The sequence below is a fragment of the Phaenicophaeus curvirostris genome, chromosome 5, assembly GCF_032191515.1.
Source record: "Phaenicophaeus curvirostris isolate KB17595 chromosome 5, BPBGC_Pcur_1.0, whole genome shotgun sequence".
Taxonomy (NCBI): Eukaryota; Metazoa; Chordata; class Aves; order Cuculiformes; family Cuculidae; genus Phaenicophaeus; species Phaenicophaeus curvirostris.
Window position 1 is genome coordinate 60,711,137 of NC_091396.1, and position 21,511 is coordinate 60,732,647.

A 21,511-nucleotide genomic window follows, 5' to 3' on the forward strand; every position below is an offset into this window, starting at 1 on the left:
GAAGGCTTTTTTTGGTTTTCACTGAAGCTACACTGTTTTTTTTTTCCTAAATGACAAACTGACTTTAGAAATAGAAATAGAATTGTATGTTTTTACGTCATGTAAAACTTTCTTTTACTTTATATTGCATCTCATGTAAGAGAAAGAAGAATTTTTTTTTGTTTCTAAAGTGAAATAGATCAATATACATTTTGCTGTGTTTCCATTCACTGTAACTAAGTCTTCTGCGATCATCTTTTGCAGCCAGTATGTTGCTGGTTGTTTAAGAACTTGTGGTCATTATGGAAGATAAATGACAGTCCTTGAAGCCTGTGGCTGAAGCACACATTAGTCACTACTAAATGATGTATAAAAAATATTCAGCTTGCAAAAAGATAATGGTGGTTCCTATTTGAAAATGCAGAAAAATGCACATATCTGGAACACAGAAGTGTCTCATCAATATCTCTGTGGATAGAAAACTAACCTGTCAAGAGGAAAATGTTGAAGAGATGGAGATATTTATGCACTCACAGCACTGATCATAATGATGTAAAGGGCTATTAAAGCAAACTTAAAATATTAGATAGTGCAAGTGTACAACTTAATTGTTTTTTCCATGCAGCCTAGGAGCATTTAAAAAAATTCAATTAGGAATTGTTCATTCCACATCTCTGACCTCCATTGATCCTGCCTCTCCCCATTTCAGTTCTATCCATAAGTATAATATTCATTCCTGGTTTGACCTTTTACTAATGGCAAAGTCCTTCACCTCCTACTGGTGCTGAAACTGAGGAGTGGGACTCACAGTGAAAGAAACCCAAAGGACGGAGTCTGTCTTGGTGACTCTGGCATTGCCAGGGCCATAGCAACACCCATAATAAAGGAATGTAATGACCTCATGGCAGTGCTCGTCTCTGTTCGTCTTCTCACAGGCGATGATTCCTGCATGAGACATCACCCCTGCATTACACCAAAAATCTCATTGCCCATCAAGAAGGGGGCAATTCTGCCATTTTCTTGGTGTGGAAATAGAGTGGAACTATCCCGCTTCAGAGCTCAGCTAATGAAAGTCCCAGACTTTCATTAAAAGTCCCAGACTTTCATTAGCACCAGACCTTGCTGGGTGAGCCACGTTGCAGAACCAGACTGTTGGCGTGCGATCGCTGAAGACCTGCAGTGGAGAAGGCAGATGCCTACAAAGAGAGACATCTATTTCTAGCCCGTGGTTTATGTCCTTATTGACCTCTTTCCTGGCTCCCTTAGCTTACCAAACAAAAGTCATTTTCTGCATGGTTTCCCAGTAGGGCTGAACTGACCCGAAGACTGGCAGAACCAGTCCTATTCCATTTCCTCTACCCTCAGGCTTATTCCTGTGCCCTTTGCTCCTCCTTTGGGCTAGATCTAGTGCTTCTCTGACCCTTCACTGAGCTGATTTAACTCACTCATCTAGAAGAAAACAAATATAAAGATATTTTTTATATTTATATAGATAAATTAAACCAATTTTTAGCTGTCTTAATTTTCTGTTGATTGTGCAAGATCAGTGAGAGGTCCTCTGAGGACCAGGGCAAGTGAAAGAAAACATCATAAGAATGGAAAGGAGAATGGGAGTAAAGAAGCAATGAGGTAGACAGGGCAGGACCACCCCTTCCCAAGGCAGTGAACTGTTAAAGCAGTCCAGCAGTAACTTTGAACAACCACTTAAGGGTACAGGTACAACTCAGGGAAACAGTGTGAAGCTGGGAGAACTAGCAGGGTGCAGGCATCTGGAGGGCAGGCAGCAGTTTGCTTCTTCTGTAATGGGCTACTTAGTACCCACTTCAAGGGTTGGTACATATACATAGAGGGTAAAGTCAAGCAATCAAGCTAGTTTTAATTTTCTTTTTCATTAGTAACTTCAAATTCCAATGGAAAAGATAAAAGTAGCAGTGTGACACCTGTTGAATGTGGTGAATGCTAAAGAAAGCTGTTTGTACTTCTTCACCATCAACATGCAGAGGCAATGCAAACGCCTTCATGGGAGGCCTTTCCACACTCACTGTTACTCTGTGCAGCTATTGAATGACCTTATAGATTAATAATTACCTTTAATTCCTTCCTGTCTCTGTCTGCTTTGGAGGGAATGTTATGACACAACAGTCTCAAAGATTATATAGTCCTTCTTTTACAGTAAAAGCCTGTATGATGCAAATGAAAGAAATTGTTCTGTAGATCTGGATATCAGTAAGTGGCTTATGTTGGTCAGTCAGATGCTGCCCAGCAGTTTGGAACAGGATCTGGGATCTTCAGCTGCCCTCAGCTACACTTGAATTGTCTGTTGAAGCTGTCCTGTGGTACCAGAGTTGACATTGGTTTTGAGAGTTTTTCTTCATTCTGTAAAGATACCACAGCTCGTAGCATATAGAAGTTTTGATATTTGATCCCTTTTTCAACTTCTGTAACCCTCAAAAACAGGGTGTTATTTTGCAGAAAGGAAAACCTGGAGAATCTGCCAGCTTTCTGCTAAACCTTGCCTGTGTGGTTTGCACTTAGGGAAGATGGAAGATTAGTTTAACTCCCTCAGCAGAACAAAAAGCTCTTTGGCACTCACAACACAACAGCAAATTGAACCTCCCCACATTCTGACCTGATCAGCTCTTCTATAATGAAAAGCAGTCAAATTCAGCACGTTGCAACTTTATTATCAGAAAAGAGAGAGAAATCTCTTTAGAAACACATTATTTACTTCAGAAGTAACCTTGAGTTGTCAGATGAAGAGGAATATGTTCCCTTTCTGTATCCACTTCACATTTCCCTTGCTTCCAAGGTTCAAATTCGAGGCAGCTTCTGCTGCTACGGAAGGAACAATAGCACGTTGCTGAGTGCCTGGTTAAGATATTTATAGATGCACATTTAGAGCCAAAGACTGCACTGTAGCATTATGTTTCCTAGACACAAGAAAACAGTTACATGTTTTCAGCTAAAATGGTTTTTATTTGAAATGAAGGCACTCAGTGCCATGAAAAGTACAAAATCAAGCTCAGCCAGAGGCAGCCTGCTGAGCATCTCTTATATGAACTCTGCTGCAGGAACAATGAGAGCAAAATTGCTGCTTTTCCAGGAGTATGAGAAGGGACTTTAGGAAGTCAGTCCCCCACTAGCAAAGGTAGTTACCTCACAGCTGCTTATTAGAACAGATCGGGAAAGGGTACTCGCTCTCATCCACAATGTTTCTGTTCTGACACAGTGTGGAACCAAAGCCTCTGAAATTTTCATTGAAAATGGGGAAGGTGAGGGAGGTTCAGAAAACGCAAAGCTCTTGTTCACCTCTTTCCTTACTCTGCCTCCTGGCTGGGAGCTTTTACTGCCACAGTGCTGGGGAATTGGGGGTAGAAACAAGCTTTGAAGCTTTCATACTTTGCTTGAAAGTTTTTTATATTTGTGCCTGCATCTTAGGCAGCAAGGAAGATGATAGATATAAAAAAAGGTGAATAGAGGAACATTTAAATTGTCTGAGATGCTTTAGCATGGAAAAGTGATGACTGATTGATGTCTACATACCTGGATTATCAAATATAAACCAAATTAACGAATTCCCCAGGTGTGTCAGTTGGGAGGTATTTTTAATTGAATATATCTTGTGGTTTGAATAATATTGTCTCTTCCACCAGCAGTTAACTATGGAGATAAAAAAACTTATCCAACATAAAGCCCAGCCAACAGAAATCATCATTGAAATGGTTTAAACATTCCATATGTGGGGGTGAAATGCAGCTATATACTGTTATGGGGAGGATAGAAATGCACAGTCAGGCAGGATGCTAAAAGAGAGAAGTTCAGCAAGTTTTTCAAGCTTCTGTCTATGACCCATACGATTTTATAAGGCATCTTATATCATCTAATGCATATCTCCATAAGCTGGCCCACAGACACCAGAAGTCCTTGTAGCTTATGTGTTTGAAAAAAAAAAAGGATTTGGGATTTTGCCTCCCTTCTACTTTTTTCCCCTGTAAAGAGGAGAAAAATATGAAAATCTGAAAATATTGTTTGAGGAGACCGCAGCTGGGACACTGTAATACTGTCCTGAGGTAGAATTAATATGATGCAAGGGAAGCACTCTGAAAAGAGGTGCTCTGTTGATGTTTCTGGTCTTTACCTGCCACAGAAAACCTCTCCTGAAGATGTTTGGGAGAGAAGACCAAACTCTCCTCTAAAAGACTAATGTGGGACCCTACCCAAGTGTCACTAATACAATGGAAAAAAAGACGAAGTTTATGAGCTAAGGAAAATGATTTGGCCTATGATCATGAGCTTGAAATTACTAGGTTACAAGAGAAACAGTGGCTTTCAGGAAAAAACATTATGTAAAATGTTAGAATTTGAGGTTAATTAAAGCTACACCTTCCTTTGGAATTGGGTCATTTGTACGTTTACTCTAGGAAAAAAAAACATTGGCTTTTGGTGGATGTTTACAAAGAGAGATCTATTTGTTTTAAAACTTCTGCAGGATTACATCTTAGAAATGGAAATGGAGAAAAGAGCCAGACTTTGCTGGAATAACTAAAACCCTGCAGTCCAATTTGTCATTTGAATAAATTTTATTAATTACACAATATCTTGGAATTTTGTGTGCTCGGTTTTGACAGCATTGGCCTCCAAATTACATCCTACACTGGAGAAGTTATCACTAGATTGAAGACCCTGAGTCACATCGGCAAAGCAGCATTCCTCATAACATATTTTTGTTAACAAACAGCTTCTGTTGCAAAGTCAAAGAAAGCAATATAATTGCTGCCTGACAGGGGAAAGAAAGGCAATGTGAGCAGCCACTGCAGCACCCATGCTATCCATTAAGCACAAACTTGACCAGGGTGACAGGAGGTTTCTACTCTGCCAGATAATTCTTCTCCCAGTGGTCAGGAAATTAGCACAACAGCAACCAGATGCAAGACGTTTTCTTTTCAGTCAAACAGCTTCATAAGAAGCTTTCAGAAATCCCACTCCTCCCTGCTTAATTATCCCCAGGCACTGAGCACTGGCTTCTCTGTGGAGTACATAACCCCACTGCTATCTGAGTGTCTAACACTTCCCTTGCAATTTCTGGGTCACTAGGGGACTGCTTTTGTATCCCTAGTTCTTCTTTTAATTTCTCTTGAATCACTAACAAAACAAGACAACATGTGAGACTGCTTCAGTTTGATGTCGCTCACTGGAGGGAGCAGATGGCAATTCATGCGAGGGAGAGCACCTTCCACAGGTAGCCCTCAGAGAGCAAAGAGAGAATTCTGGAATCCTAGTTGTGGAGCATGATCAAATATCCTCTGGAATGAATCTGGTTTATGCTCCCCCATCTCTGAGACCTTTCCTGTCTCCATACCAGAAGTGTGCAGCAGAGGGGTGATGATGCTGAGGAGGTGCCATATGCTGGGAGACTGACAGCCAGCTCTGTGTGTGGAGCTGGCTGCATTCCCCCTGCTCCTGGGCGATGAGATTGGAAGCCTTGTCCTGGGATAATAAAATATTCACATATTTGGGAAATGTATTTCCCTTGCATTTGGGCTTTGTTCTTGGTAAGTGCAATGACGACCCAAATAGCTAATTTAACATCAGGGTATGTGTCTGTGCACATGACACTCAGGTTTCACACCAGTGTGCGAGATATTAGGGAATTTGATGCCTTCTACCAAAACTGTTTGGAAGCTGTTGCTTCAGGAGGAGACTGAAGTAGGCTCTAGGAATTTTAAGCTGCAGTTGCACTCAGAAAAATCTTCTTTAAAACTAGCAATATACCTTTGTATTCCCCTGGCCGCTATATATGATACCATGTATTCCCAAGGATATGTTTGGGTTTTTTTCCTCCCTAATTGCCAGCACTAGAAGTTCAATCTCAGATCTGAGAGCGAACAACATTCCTGTCTTCTCAGATATCATCACCAGTAATAAAAACCTGAAGATCAAAGTGTGCCCTTGGTGACACCTCTAAAATCACTTTATCTGCAGGCGATCAGTAGATCAGTAGGAACCCTATGAGCGTTTCTATCCTGGGTGCCTGAGAAAGGGCAGAACCCAGATGGCTTTTTGTGTTATGTCTTCTTCAACAGCAAAAGAAAAACAGAAATAAATCAATTATTTTTTAAAAAAAGAATGGACAAAGGTGTAGTATTACTTCACTGTTACTCGGTGTAATATTGCATCAATGTTATTAATCTGTTGAGAATGTGATTTCACCTTTGTGGACAAGATATGCAATTCAGTACACCTGAATTGATAAATATTAAACACTGATGTTTCTGTTATTGTCCCTGACAAGTCCTTGTTAGTTGTCAGGAGCAGAGGACACTAACTCTGAAGACTAATTAGGCTCGTGGTGCCCTGCAGCTCTGATATGCACTTGGAGAGCCATGAAGCTCAAAGGGATGCACCTGCTGTGCTGGCTGTGGGTCCTAGCCCTTGTCTTGCTGGCACTGAAGCTGTGCCCAGCCATGGGTGTAAATTTAATCTTGTTAGGAGCTAATGGGTGGAAGAATTTGACACACCTTTTCTCTCTCTGTAGATGGAAGCCATATGGCTCCTGACTCTCACAATGTTCCACAATCTGAAGATGAATGAGCACTAACATATGTTCTCTGGAGTAATTAAAAATGTAATCATAAACATAGTCTGATTCACTGAAGGTAGAATGTGTTACCAGAGGACCCACCTCCGGCAGCAAGGGAGCATCTTTCAAGAAAATTAAAGAAATGGGAATTGCAAAACTCTTTGCGGGAGTCTTTCCAAGTCAGTCTTTCCAAGTCTGATTTAAACTGCAGAATTTTAACTCCCTTTTTTCATATTCATGCACGATAGGTTTGATGAGATGCAAGGAGATTACACTTCATCATTATGAAGAACCTGTGCAGATTGGTTTTGCTGGAGGCATCTACTGAGCATTGAAGTCAAGTCATTGCTAAAAGTCAAGCAGTGTCCCTAAGTGCAGCAGTTTGTGTTTGACATTGGGAAAGAGAGCACCAGGAAGAAGAAAGGAGATTTGTTTTGCATAAAACACACTAGGCTAAAGCTCTCTTTAGAAAGTCTGAATTAAAACATGTTAGTGTGCTTGAGTTAAGACTTTTCATGTTATGGACAGAAGCAGCTGCTGCAGCTCAGCTGGGATGAGGTAACTCACCGAGCCGGAGGAACTCAGTTAGGTGTCCAAGCCCTGAGAAATTCCAATTGCCAAGCTACAGCTGGATTTGAGGTATTTTTGAGAATTCCCCTGGGAAGTACCTAATGACTGGATAGCCCTGGAGGTAAAGAAGCAATCCCTCAGACTGGAGGAAGAGGCTTTACGCTTCTCTTAGAAGAGCTGTATTTCAAGGATCCCTTTACCAACAACATAGAAAAAGATACATTTCTTCAGGCAAAGTTCAAGCATCCCATCCTGGAAAGCTTTGTGAAAAAGGAAGAAGATTGCTTCTTCCCATCTTTCTTGAGAGAAAGAAGTGACCGGGTGTGGAAGCACGCAAAGAGAGAAAGCTTTTCAAAGTGAGAAATCTTCAGAGATACTCCAGAGCAATCTCTTTTTATGAACCAGTGCAGCTTGCTTGTTGTATATTTTCCTCTTCAAATAGGTGCTTATCTTCATATTTGTTGAGGACATCTTGCTCATTGTTAAGATCTCCTTTACCCTGGGATTAGAAATAGTTGTCCTCTGCACTTGGGGTCATTGTACAGCCATGCCCCCATGCTCCGTTGCACTCCACTTGCTTTTATTTTCCCCTGCACCAACCAGGGAGCTCCATCACCTGCCTTTAGGTTGTGCCTGACACAACCTCTCTGTCTCAAAGAAAATAAATTTTAAAGAAACTACACTGTGCAAGGTTAATCTGAACGCCACTGAAGTTGGTAAGAAACAAATAATACAAAGTGTAGAAGCATTTTACCTCAGGAAACATAATATTGATAAGTGTACAGGGAATTTTAAAGTCTTCAAGATGAAAATTTCCAGTTGTTGTTCATGAATATTAACAAACAGTTATTCTTTAGGTGATTAAATGCTCTTCTTGCTTATGGCTGGGAAATTCTAGATCAGATGTTTTGACTTAGAATCATAGAATCATAGAATAACCAGGTTGGAAGAGACCCACTAGATCATCGAGTCCAACCATTCCTATCAAACACTAAACCATGCCCCTTAGCACCTCGTCCACCCGTGCCTTAAACACCTCCAGGGAAGGTGACTCAACCATCTCCCTGGGCAGCCTCTGCCAGTGCCCAATCACCCTTTCTGTGAAGAATTTTTTCCTAATGTTCAGCCTAAACCTCCCCTGGCAGAGCTTGAGGCCATTCCCTCTTGTCCTGTCCCCTGTCACTTGGGAGAAGAGGCCAGCACTCTCCTCTCTACAACCTCCTTTCAGGTAGTTGTAGAGAGCAATGAGGTCTCCCCTCAGCCTCCTCTTCTCCAGGCTAAACAACCCCAGCTCTCTCAGCCGCTCCTCATAAGGCCTGTTCTCCAGCCCCTTCACCAGCTTTGTTGCTCTTCTCTGGACTCATTCCAGAGCCTCAACATCCTTCTTGTGGTGAGGGGCCCAGAACTGAACACAGGATTCAAGGAGCAGTCTCACCAGTGCCGAGTACAGAGGGAGAATAACCTCCCTGGACCTGCTGGTCACACCTTTTCCAATTCAAGCCAAGATGCCATTGGCCTTCTTGGCCACCTGGGCACACTGCTGGCTCATGTTCAGTCGCTGTCAACCAACACCCCCAGGTCCCTCTCCTCCAGGCAGCTTTCCAACCAGACTTCTCCTAATCTGTAGCACTGCACAGGGTTGTTGTGCCCCAAGTGCAGGACCCGGCATTTGGCCTTGTTGAACCTCATGCCATTGGACTCAGCCCAGAGGTCCAGCCTGTTCAGATCCCTTTGCAGAGCCTCCCTACCCTCCAGCAGATCAACACTTCCACCCAGCTTAGTGTCGTCCGCAAACTTGCTAAGGGTGCACTCGATGCCTTCATCCAGGTCATTGATAAAGACATTGAACAGGGCTGGACCCAGCACTGAGCCCTGGGGAACCCCACTTGTCACTGGCCTCCAGCTGGAGGTATCTCCATTTCCCACCACTCTCTGGGCCCGGCCAGCCAACCAGTTTTCCACCCAGGAGAGTGTGCGCCTGTCCAGGCCAGAGGCTGACAGTTTCCGAATCAGAATGCTGTGAGAAACTGTGTCAAAGGCTTTGCTGAAGTCCAGGAAGGTACATCCACAGCCTTTCCCTCATCCAGCAGCCGAGTCACTTTGTCATAGAAGGCGATCAGGTTAGTCTGGCAAGACCTGCCTTTTGTGAACCTGTGTTGACCGGGCCTGATCACCCGTTTCTCTTGCATGTGCTTCATGATAGCACTCAAGATCACCTGTTCCATGACTTTCCCTGGCACTGAGGTCAGACTGACAGGCCTGTAGTTCCCAGGGTCCTCCCTGCGACCCTTCTTGTAGATGGGCACAACATCAGCCTCCAGTCCAGTGGGACTTCCCCAGTCTTCCAGGACTGTTGGAAGATGATGGAAAGGGGTTTGGCCAGCACATCCGCCAGCTCCTTCAGTACCCTTGGGTGAATCCCATCCGGCCCCATAGACTTGTGGCTGTCTAGTTGGGCTAGCAAGGCTCTGATCACCTCCTCTTGGATCATGGGAGCCTCATTTTGCTCCTCTAGCTCCTGGGTTTGTACACAGAGGGAACAACTTTCTTTACAATTAAAGACTGAGGCAAAGGAGGTATGAAATACCTCAGCCTTTTCCTCATCCCATGTCACTGCTGTTCCTTCTGCGTCCAATAGGGACCGTAAGGTCTCCCTAGTCCTCCTTTTATTGTTTATATATTTATAGAAAGATTTTTTGTTATCTTTCACAGACTTTGCCAATCTGATTTCTAGTTGAGCCTTAGCCCTTCTGATTTTTTCTCTGCACAATCTCACTTCCCTCCAAATTCCCTCACTTCTCCAAATTGACAATATATTAATAGGAAAAAAAGAGAAAGGAGCCAGCTCTAAAAATGAGGTTAACATCAGTAAAGAACCCCCTCAAAATCCAAACATATATGTTTTAATTGAATGTTTTGTCTTATCATGTCTGTTACTTTAAGTTATTTTCTCTATATTTTAGAGTGCAGTCTTTTAATTTTATTTTTTTTAGATAATTTCTGAACATATCGTAGGTCAAAAGGCAAACAGAATAAAAGGCAAACTTTGTATAAATAATTTATTGCAAATACTTTGCTTGATGAGTGATGAACCAGAATAACAGAACAGAGTTAGCTCTTCTGTCCCTCTAGGTCATGATATATTGCCGTCTGCAGGTCCTTTCCCATTCTTCACCCGCTCATGTCTCCATAAAATGTCTTGAAAAGAAAGTGAGTAATAACCCAAGTCCTGATGTCCAGGCACTGTCAAATGGATAGAGAAAAAAATGTTACAAATGGAAATGTAAACTCCACACTGCCGTGTAATAGTAGGGCATAATTTGCATAAATATTGTTTGCAAAGAGCAATTAGCAGTTCATTTACATTCAGTGAAGTAGCAATTTGCACATTTTCAGGAAACAATTTCTTTACCCATATGTGCAAATTTTGTGCACTGCAATTGACACGCTAATAAAAAGATGTTAATAGACCTTTTTTTTTTTACTTTATATCACAGTGTACTGAAATATTGATTCACTCTCCTGAAATATTGATTTGGTGGGCTATTTGTAAAACTAGAAAAATGCAGATTTGATTTTTTAAAACTCGCTTTCCAAAAAAAATCAGAATTAATTTCAGATGTATGCTGTCTTCATGCTCTTTAAGTGGTATTTTAATGGGTATTTTTGTCAGAGAAATATAATAAACATTATTAGAAAACATTAGCAAATTCAGTTTCCTAATCTGCAATAACAATGAGTATATTTGCATATCAAAGTATAAAAATAATACAGTCCATTTTCTAATGTCAATATAGCACTCAATTCCTCTTAAAATATTAATAGAAATATTTCTCATTTATGTAGAATTTTTTTCAGAATGCAGAAACTTCCTAATTAAGAGACAAATTTTATACTTTTTTGGGTACAGAGCATATTCTTAAACAAGAATTTACATGGGAATTAATAAGCCTGTATCAAATAGCTACCGTCAATGGACATGTCTCGCCTTTACAGCAAAAGAAAGTGATGTTAGGTGACTATACTAGACCTCCTACTGTACAGTCATTAATAGTTGTTTTGGTTGTAGCATTTCCTCCAGTATTTTTTGCATTTGTGGAGGGGTACGGATTGGAGGTCCCACAGGCATTGGGTTGCATTGAGGTTCATAGCTATTGAAGGAGTGGAGAGAAATATTTTGGGCAACACGATTTATGGAGTGCTGCATTTTACCATCCTCAATCTGAGTTTCCTAGAAGGGTGTTTTTTTGGGTTTTTTTTTTTTTTTGAGATTATTCAGTTCCCCATTCTCAAGGGTAGATATTAGGATATGGCAGCAGAGAAGGATGAAGAAACACATGAATTTTTCTGCTAAGTAGGCTGGACACAGCCCACCTTTGCTCTTAGAGCCATGTAACGTGTCCTAGTCACTGTGTGGAGGCAGTGTTTGTGGGACACCCAGACATCACAAGGCACCTCCAAAAATCTTGCTCATACTGTGCATTTTAGTAAAAGGCATTATTTGTCAACTGTTGACCAATCACAAGGAAAATGAATATCAAATATGACAAGAAACAGCAAAACTCCCAACAAACCCCCCTTTTACATGCTTATTAAAGTAATCGTTGCAATAATGAGCTTGTGTTCCCTGTCTTTTCATCTCTGCCAGAGGATAAGGTGTCATTATGGTAGCACCTAGGAGCGTGACATTCAGATCTATTTTGATGTCTCATTATTGATGTTGTCTTTTTACTTTGCAGATTACAGATCTATATTTCATCTCCTATATCAAGTATTCAAAGCTCTGCTTTGATCAATGTAAAATGCATGTGTCCCTAACACAACGTGGGACCTGTGTTTGAACCTCCAAAATAGATAATTTTGATCTCAGATGTGAATCTCTGATTTTCTAACCATTGTTTCCTCCTTTTTTATTTACCATTTTTTATTCTTCTTTTTTTTTTTGGATGGCATCCTACAGAACATTTGAGGCCCTTAGCAATAATGCTGCATAAAACAGCTACATCTCATCTACTCAGCAGCTTGTGGGCACCTCAGGATCTACCCAAGCAGTTGGTGTCATCCTCCCTGTACAGGCCTTTAAATACGAAGTCCACCACATCGTTGTATAACTGATTCTTGCGCATTGCAAACAAATAACTCCATAATGAAAAGGGGAATACATAATCCAGCCATTTGTGTTTCCAAAGCCTCAAAGAGGCTACGTTTTGCAAACAACTCGTAACATTACAAGAGAGGGTAATGATAAGAGAGCAATAATGGAATTTTTGTTACTTTTGGGAGTCCTCTGACCATAGAAAGCCCATAGGTTTGTTGTTTTCAAAATCAACTGAGGCATAACGCAGCATCCATGCAAGGGATAAACTGGGGCCAGCCAGTGTTATTAGCTGGCAGATACTTTTGGTTTGGACTGAAATATGGAAATGCAGCTCTGCAAAACCACCTGGTATATGTAGTTTCATCTGCTAAGTTGAAAAAGGCACAAAGCCTGGAATATGATGATCTGAAGCTCTTTTTTTAAAAAAAAATAAAATGTATTTCTCCTTCTTTCTCAGTGGCCTTGAAAGAAGATGTACCAGGTCAGACTTCTTGCTGGCTATAATTAAGTTAGTGCCAGTGCCTTCAGCTGAGGAACATTTGTCTCTATTTCGCATGTGAGCAACGTGACTAATGAGGCCACAATACACTCTGGAGCTATTTGAGGGCCATACTCACCTCATTTCCCTTTAAGTCTTTGTGTCTTGTATTTTACTGGGGCTGGCTCTTAGCTTTCACAGCTACCTGCACAATGTGCATTTTGATGTTGGGACTTTATGCCAGTTGACAGAGCTTGTCTTTAGGATGCTGAGTGCAGGCTGTGACATGATCATGTGGCAGAGAAGCCACATTTGTACTTAACCCTTTGTATATGGATCCGGAATCATTTTAGAGTCCACTTTCTCCCACTGCAGCCACATTGTCCCATCTATGGACAGAAGCAAAGCTCCATCTTAATGCTTTGGGTTCTGTTTTCAGCATAACCTGCCTTATTAGAGGTAAATAGTCACTCTGAAGTTTCTCCTCTCTCTAGGAATTAAGGATGTGCCTCTCTGTCCTGATTTATTCACTTTTGAGACAGAATGTAATTTTGCAAACGATCTCTCTCCTCAGACTTTGCATTTAGTTTTGGCAGGAACAGTTGCCTGCAGCAGGAGCACTGAAGACTAGCTCACTGTTAATAGTTGTCAGGGAAAATGAAGAGGCTATTTCTCACATCAGACTTTCAACCTGCGTGACAAATGCTAGATTGAGGAGAATAAAAGTCAATGCATGGTACAATATGTCACATGTAAAACAACTACATGCTATTAATTGGCATGTTACACATTAGCTGCTCTTAGTATATGCCTATATGAGCAGAATGGAAACAAGTAGACAGGTGGGTCAGAACCTCCTTTGGTATAAAAGAGTGCAGCACTGTTGGAATCAGTTGAGATTTGCTGATTTGTAGCACCTGGTTACTTGGACTGGGGGTTGAGATGCTTTTTTTCTATTCTAAAATGGGATTCAACATACATTTAATTAGAACGACCAGCAGAGATGCTTTGTGATACAACTCCCCCTTCAATCTAAAATCTCTTCCATCACAATGATATCTCATTTAAAAACATTATGTGGTTTACAGAGGGATATTTTTTTCTGCTTTTCAGCTGCCATTGTGCTGGATCCTTGATTACTGACCTTGAAAATTTCCTTTTGAATATTTTAAAGAGGAATTACTTCATCTTAAGTAGTTAGCGACTGCACATAAAAATGCTTTTACAAGGAAAACCCAGAAGTGCAAAGGCTAAAGTTCTTCCCCAAAGTCATATTAAAACTGGGAAATGTTTAAGTGATCTTCAGGAAAAAAACCCTGAATATGGTTTTCGGAAGGCTGAGTCATTAGTGTTGCAAGTTCTGGGGATCCCCTACACCAGCCCCTGAGAGCCAGGCTCACTTCTGCAAAGTGTCAATTACCAGTAAAGGCTTAAGCAGAAAACAGTTCAGAGGTTTTCCCCAAAACTGCTGCTAGATTTCTGTATATCATAAGAATTACCTGTTAAAAACAACTTTCTGCAAGAGATAGAAACAGAGAAAGGGACATGGACAACACAAGACACTTTGCTGCTTGGTGGCTGGTGAGGACACAAACTTACCTGCAGATTCTGCTTGGTGCCTCTCACTCTAGAGAGCTGGCAGGAACATTAGAAAGAGGCACAGGACAGCAGTTTTATCAAGGAAATTGTGTAACTGTCCATGTGGAGAAAAGCAGTTCACACAGAGCAGAGCACTGATACAGACCTTGTTATATGAACACAAAGGGCTTATGGATGCTGAATGTAAGTACCCGAAGCACAGGCTCTGAAGTTTTGAGCAGAACCAGCACTGTTCAGATGCACAAGACCTCAGTGACTGCATAGCTTCTGTAAATGGTGGTATTACAGTCTTTGACAGCTACAGGTTAAGCTGCAGATGTAAGATATTGATTTAATATATAATGACCCTATTTAATCTAAAGTGTGGCAGAATTACATTTTTCCTCAGGCTGGATTTCAACTGCTCAGACTCCGTGGGTTCCTAATTTGCTGATATCTCTTCTGCCATCTTGCCCCCCACCTCCTGCTTCCTTCATTCCTTTTATTCTTTAAAGCAGTGTCCATACCTCCTATGCTTTTCTAATACTTTTTTGATGCCAGAAAAAAGTATACATTCACTCCTGAACTTTGTTTTTTTAATGCACTCTTCACCTGTGCAGAATCAGGGATCAGGGCTTTGCTAGAGTTTGTCCTACACTCATCATTACCTCTGTGCTCTTACAGAGGACAAGAAAGGAAGGTGAGTAAATAATGTGCCATTTTGGGCCCATCTACCTGGTAGCTGTTATAGCTCCCACAGGCTGTAAGGTGAGCTTAGGGTTAATGATACTCTGAAAATCTCCAGCATCCTTTTTTCTTTTACATTTACATTTTAACCACAGTCTAGCTTTGTTCAGTTCAGAATGTGAAAAGGTTTGAATATGTTTGTTTTTCTTGGGATATCAAAATACAGGGGTTATTGTACCTGGACATATTAATGACATTAACTTGCTTCCTGATAATTGCTCCATTAATGTCTGTCAGCATGGCACCTTCTCTGCTATAGCCTCGTCACAGACAAGACAGCTTTCCTTGCAGAATGGGATACTTTAAAAAACATTTGCACAAAAAAAAAAAAAAAAGAGAATGTCAAGACATTCCCCAGTGAGATGCCCTGAGAGATTCATGACGCAGTAGTAGCTGCGAAGAAATGCAGATATGAGATGTGGCTGACACTTATGTACTTTGTTTATAATCCCTCTGAACTACAGGCAGACACCTTCTTAGATTACTATGAGAACACTCTCTCAAAAAAAAAGCAGTACTTGTGGTAACTGCCACAAGATGATATGCAAGATGCCTGGGTCCTTTCTATTTGTTTCAGAGGACAAATACCATAGATCAAGAATTCTGCAATAATAACAATGGAGTAATATAATAAGAAAAAAGACCAGAAAGTCTGAATAAAATAGGCTTCAGAGCCTGGAGATGATTTGCTGCATTAAATGGGCAAACTGCATTTGCTAAACCATTTGGTAAAGTGGGCTGAGGCATTTGTTTAAGCTACAGGGAGAGTCTGCCTTTGGGTGACTAAAGGGCTGGCTCAAAAGCAGCCATTTGGACTAGTTTTCTCTGCTTAGAATACAGACTTAGTGCTCCCTGGACATCCTTCTGCAGAGATACTGTTGTGACTCTGTGCTCCTCTCCAGAAATAAATAGCACATTACTGGTTTCAAGATGGTAGCCACCTTCATGACATGCAGCGATTATTTTTCTTGGACCACAGAAATGATATATCCAAGGTAAAATTAATATATAAATAAATAAAATTGCTCACAAAAATGTTTTTGCCTGAATAATTAGTTCCTCAGCAAATTTTCCCATGATAAAACATGTCCTAATGAGCTATCAAGAGGAGTGAAAATTCATCACTTACCTCACAAATATTGACTTGAGAGCACTGCTCATGTCAGATGGCATAATTAATGACTTGAGAGGGACTGTGGAGCAGCACAGCCAAACCCACAGTCCCCATCAGTCATTCCACAACAGTCCAACTCATAGTTTAACTCGATATACAGAGGATGAGCCAGGTGACTGGAAGGAGATATGGGGCTGAAGGGAATACAGACAAATAAAGTACTTCTGGTCTTGATTTATCCAGGCTGATTTCTTATCACTGAGGTTGCAATGGCAGTCAATCCTGCAGCCTGTTTTGAGGTTTTGTGACTTTTTTTCCACACAAATAGAATTTACAAACTTTGGTCCTAACCCTTCCTGATGCTGGGTAAATCATCTTCAATTTCAGGTCAGCACACGATCTCCTTTGGGTTTCTTCCTTGCAGGAGATGTTCTCTCAGTCCTGGGCAATTGCAAGCGCTACCCCACTGAGTTCCACCACAGTATAAAAGGGACCAAAGGCTGACCACATGTTTACTTCTGTGGTAACCCCCTTCTAAACACAATTACAGAAGCCAAGGCATGGAAGGATGCTTTGGAATACCCTCTCTACTTGCACGGCAAAGCTGAAACAGTGGTTGTAATAAGAACTTGAAATGGCCAAGGCTGGTCATACTAAAGGACTATCTCACCTGGGTTTCCATCTCCAATGACAGCCAGTAGTAGATGCTTGGTTTAGGGAAGAATGCAGGATTCTGGCAAATGCAGAGTTACCATCCTGTGGCTTTACTTTCCCAGCAACCTGCTGTTCAGGAACTTCTTGAGCTGAAGGTTACTTTCCCAGCTCTGTGTGTAGTGGCCCTTGATGGACTTCTTTTCTATTAGTTTCTCTAATCTCTTTTTGAATTGATATTTATTTTTGGCCTCTGCAGGGTCCTATGGTAAGTGCCACAGAATAACTGTGTGATGTGTGTAATATGTGCATCTTTTCCAATGGACTTTCTTTTTAATTTTTTTGTGGACTTTTTTTGACGTGGACAGTTTTTATTTTAAAATTTCTGCCTTATCTGTGTATTTGATATCATTCATTCCCTTTCATATGGGAAAGAATGAATAACCATTCACCTGGCCTTGTGCCTTTCTCCCCCAGTTTCACCATTTTAAGGAAACTAAGCCTATTTAAGTATTCTTTGTAAAACACCATTACATTTACTCCACCAAAGCAGCAGTATATTTCAAAGAGCTAATTCCAGCCTAGAGTAATTTTTTTTTTAGGATTTACAGGAGAGAAGAGTATGAGAATTCCAGGCGGCTGCCAAATGACTGATGGCTGACAAGTTTGATTTCTACCTCTTTTCTCACTCCAATGTGTGGTTGCTTCATCCGTCCAAGCACTGCACTTTAGCAGCCACCAGCCTCCTAAGTGCAGCTGTGTTTTACATGTCTGTTAACACCTGCAAACGCCTATCTGTATTTTCTGAAACTCTCCAATAAATGCTTCCTTGAGATTTTCATCAGCAAAGACAGCTTTATACGCTATGCAACTCACCCTCACTTTTCACCTTCGCAATAACCTTTCTGCAAAAGAGCTCTGTGGTTGCTGCTGGTAAGATCTGAGCATTGGGCTTGCCCACAGCTAAGTGCCCTTGGCACCTGCTGGCCCCTTCTGTGGGTTCCAGTGTAAGCAATAACTGAGCTTTTATGTTGGTTCCTGGTTCCCAGGTTAACTTCAGAAAATATTATCTGGAAAATCTGATGTGTCAGGTTTCAAAGAAAAGAGTTTTTCAGCTCAGCCCCGGTCTGATTTCCTTCTGGATAAAGGACAAAACCCTCTGGGAGTCCAACACTGCTTGGAAGCAGAGTTAAAAGCAATAAGCTTTCATCCTTACTACCAGACTGAAACATCAGCAAAATATTTTCTGTTAGGAGTGCAGCTTTAATCCCACAGGGCCAGGCCATCTCTCTATAAATCATCTTGCAAAATTGAAATACAATTTTTGATGATCAGAATTGGGTAAGGATCAGAAAATTGGCTTGACACATTTCATATATATTGACAAAAGTTTTCATTCAGGAAGCAGAATCTACACAAAAAATACTTTACCTTTATGGGCAAGATTTCAAGATCATGTGCATTATAAATGATTTACAATGAAGCTGAATTAGTGTTTTCTCTGAGCATCCTCCCAGCACCTGCTTCAGGACTGTATCTATAACCTCTTCACAGCATAGAAAAATAAATATTTTGTTCTCCAACAGAAATACAAGCCTGAAATCCTGCGTGTAGCATATTTGGGATGCCAGATCCTCATCTGCTCATCTAAACACTACACAGTGACTAAAATGAGCAGAAACAACCCTGGGATTAAGAAGTGACCCGAGACCTGCAGCTGATTGCAGACTGGATATGGCTAGGAAATTGGATGAGGAAATGAACTGGAGATGAATTGTGGTGTCTTGTGTTGAAAAGAGGATTCATGTTTAGATGGAAAAATGAAATTGGGATTGAGGGGAAACTCTAACTTGGGGTCAGTTTAATTTGGACTTTGTGCCAGGAGGAGGACTGAGAACAAGTCACATTCCTCTGTCTGATGCCTTCTGCTTTCTTGCATCCTGGCCATGCATTTTCCAGCCCTACAGCTGAGGGGATGCTCTGATGCCTTTCCAAGACTGGTGCAGGACTGGTACTTGCAGTGCAGAGCAGGGTGGATGCTCATCCCTGGTAATCAAGTGAGCGACTACTGTCCTTGCCATACACATACCATTGCTGTGCTGGTTTCATTCTCACCTCAACATCTTGCTTAACAGTTTTCAGGGTTATGGTATGAGGTTTAACGAGGCCAAATGCCGGGTCCTGCACTTGGGGCACAACAGCCCTATGCAGAGCTACAGACTAGGAGAAGTCTGTCTAGAAAGCTGCCTGGAGGAGAGGGACCTGGGGGTGTTGGTTGACAGCGACTGAACATGAGCCAGCAGTGGCCCAGGTGGCCAAGAAGGCCAATGGCATCTTGGCTTGTATCAGAAACAGCGTGACCAGCAGGTCCAGTGAGGTTTTTCTCCCTCTGTACTCGGCACTGGTGAGACCGCTCCTTGAATCCTGTGTTCAGTTCTGGGCCCCTCACCACAAGAAGGATGTTGAGGCTCTGGAGCGAGTCCAGAGAAGAGCAACAAAGCTGGTGAGGGGGCTGGAGAACAGGCCTTATGAGGAACGGCTGAGAGAGCTGGGGTTGTTTAGCCTGGAGAAGAGGAGGCTGAGGGGAGACCTCATTGCTCTCTACAACTACCTGAAAGGAGGTTGTGGAGAGGAGGGTGCTGGCCTCTTCTCCCAAGTGACAGGGGACAGGACATGGGGGAATGGCCTCAAGCTCTGCCAGGGCGGTTCAGGCTGGACATCAGAAAAAAAAATTTTCATGGAAAGGGTCATTGGGTAGTGGAACAGGCTGCCCAGGGAGGTGGTTGAGTCACCACCCTTGGAATTGTTTAAAAGACAGGTAGATGAGGTGCTGAGGGGCATGGTTTAGTGTTTGATAGGAATGGTTGGACTCAGTGATTCTGGGGGTCTTTTCCAACCTAGTGATTCTGTGATTCTGTGTGTTTCTGTGGTTTTCTTTTGCCCCTATTCTGCCTGCCAGCCAGGGGACAACGCACGTGATCCCAACCCTGGGCAGCCCGTAACTGATTTCAAGGCTCCAAAAAAGTTACTCCCCGTCTGGTGTGCTCTTGCTGCCACTTGCAATATCTTGTTGGGGGCAAGAACAGCTGGGCTAGGAAGAAAACCAGCCTGCAGGTCCTGGGGTGACTGTGCACCCTGTCCCTTATTGCCACCATCCGAGGCTGGCAGACGGATTTTTAGAAAGTGGGGCCAACACTTGCTGGGATCCAGCTAGGATGAGACTGTTTTTATGCAGTGGAGGGGTGTGTGTCACAGCCAGCAACACGGGTGACATCAGTGTCCCGTGTCATTAGGCAGATACCCCACCGAGAGCCCGGTGGTACCCAGCCCCGGCGGTGAGGCACAGACTGATTTAACTCCTTGGGCACCAGGGTGTATCAGCAACCAGATTTTCCCGAAGAAGATCGATCCCCTGCAACAAGCTTTTCCTCTCCGCTTTCCCCCCGCCCCACCCCGCACACCCTGAAGCCATCGGTGGGGGCAGCTCGGGACGCGGCAGAGGGAGAAACGGCGCCCGGAGGCGGCATCGCTTTGCCTCGCATTGCAGTGCGCATCCTCCCTCCCCACCCCCGACTGCTGCAGCCTTCCTCCATTCATCCTCCCGCACCTCCTACCCCACGTCTCTCCCTCCGGCATCCCTCCTTTCTGCATCCCTCCCTCCGGCATCCCTCCTTTCTGCATCCCTCCCTCCGGCATCCCTCCTTTCTGCATCCCTCCCTCCGGCATCCCTCCCTCCGGCATCCCTCCTTTCTGCATCCCTCCATCCTGCATCCCTCCCTCCGGCATCTCTCCTTTCTGCATCCCTCCCTCCTCCATCCCTCCCTCCGGCATCTCTCCTTTCTGAATCGTTCCTTCCTCCATCCCTCCTTTCTGCATCCTTATCTCCATCCCTCCCTCCTCCATCCCTCCCTCCCTGCATCCCTCCCTGCATCCCTCCCTCTGCCTGCGCAGAACCGCGGACATGGCGCTCAGCAATTTCCTCTTCGCCCAGTGCATCTGCTACTTCCTGGCCTTCCTCTTCAGCTTCATCGTGGTGGTGCCGCTCTCCGAGAACGGCAACGACTTCCACGGCCGGTGCCTGCTCTTCACCGAGGGCATGTGGCTCAACGCCAACCTGACGGTGGAGAGGCAGCGCTTCACCGTGCAGGAGTGGGGGCCCGAGGCTGCCTGCCGCTTCAGCATCTTCACCGGGCTCCTCTCCCTGCTGCTGGCCACGGTGCAGGCGTGGAGGACCCTCTTCTTCCTCTGCAAAGGGCACGAGGAGTAAGTACCCCAGGGGAGGGCAGGGGTGCCCACCCCTCCTGCAGGCTGGGGCAGGTGGGAACAAGCCGGGGGCGAAGCGCTGGGCTTCGCACCCTCCAGATCGTCCTGCTCCCAGGAGGGGTTTGGGGTGAGCCCATGCGTTGCCCAAATCTGTCTGCACACACACCACCCACACCCCGACCTGTGCCCAGGGCCCTTTCTGGAGGATGCTCCCCTGAAGGAATTAGGGGCGGGGGGCGAGATTCACTGCTCTGCCCCCACTGCTCTTTGGCTCCTTGGGAACAGTGCCTGGCCAGCTCTGCTGTGGTGGGCACGGAGGATGCTACGGGGTGATGCTAGAGGCGGAGGCTCGCAGGTGCCTCCTGACCGTGGCCCCACTGAATGTCCTGGCAAGGGGGGGCCTTGCCCAGATGGACACTGGATGTGAGAAAAACCTTGAAAAAACAAAGAATC

The 21,511-nt window shown here is 43.4% G+C and overlaps 2 protein-coding genes across 7 annotated transcripts in view; one reads left to right on the forward strand and one right to left on the reverse strand.

The window, feature by feature from the left end:
- LOC138721625 (inverted formin-2-like) overlaps positions 1–17,973 on the reverse strand; it is a 123,134-nt gene extending 105,161 nt beyond the window's left edge. For all 5 annotated transcript variants that reach the window (XM_069858964.1, XM_069858961.1, XM_069858965.1 and 2 more), the window contains exon 1: positions 17,968–17,973. The gene's annotated coding sequence lies outside the window, so the exon portion shown is untranslated. The remainder of the gene's footprint in view (positions 1–17,967) is intronic.
- Positions 17,974–20,713: 2,740 nt separating this feature from the next.
- Positions 20,714–21,511, forward strand: part of TMEM179 (transmembrane protein 179) — a 188,695-nt gene continuing 187,897 nt past the window's right edge. For both annotated transcript variants that reach the window (XR_011337574.1, XM_069858969.1), the window contains exon 1: positions 20,714–21,058. Coding sequence is in view for 1 of the 2 variants with exons in the window: in XM_069858969.1 (XP_069715070.1) it covers positions 20,757–21,058 (302 nt within the window). In the remaining variant the exon portion in view is untranslated. The remainder of the gene's footprint in view (positions 21,059–21,511) is intronic.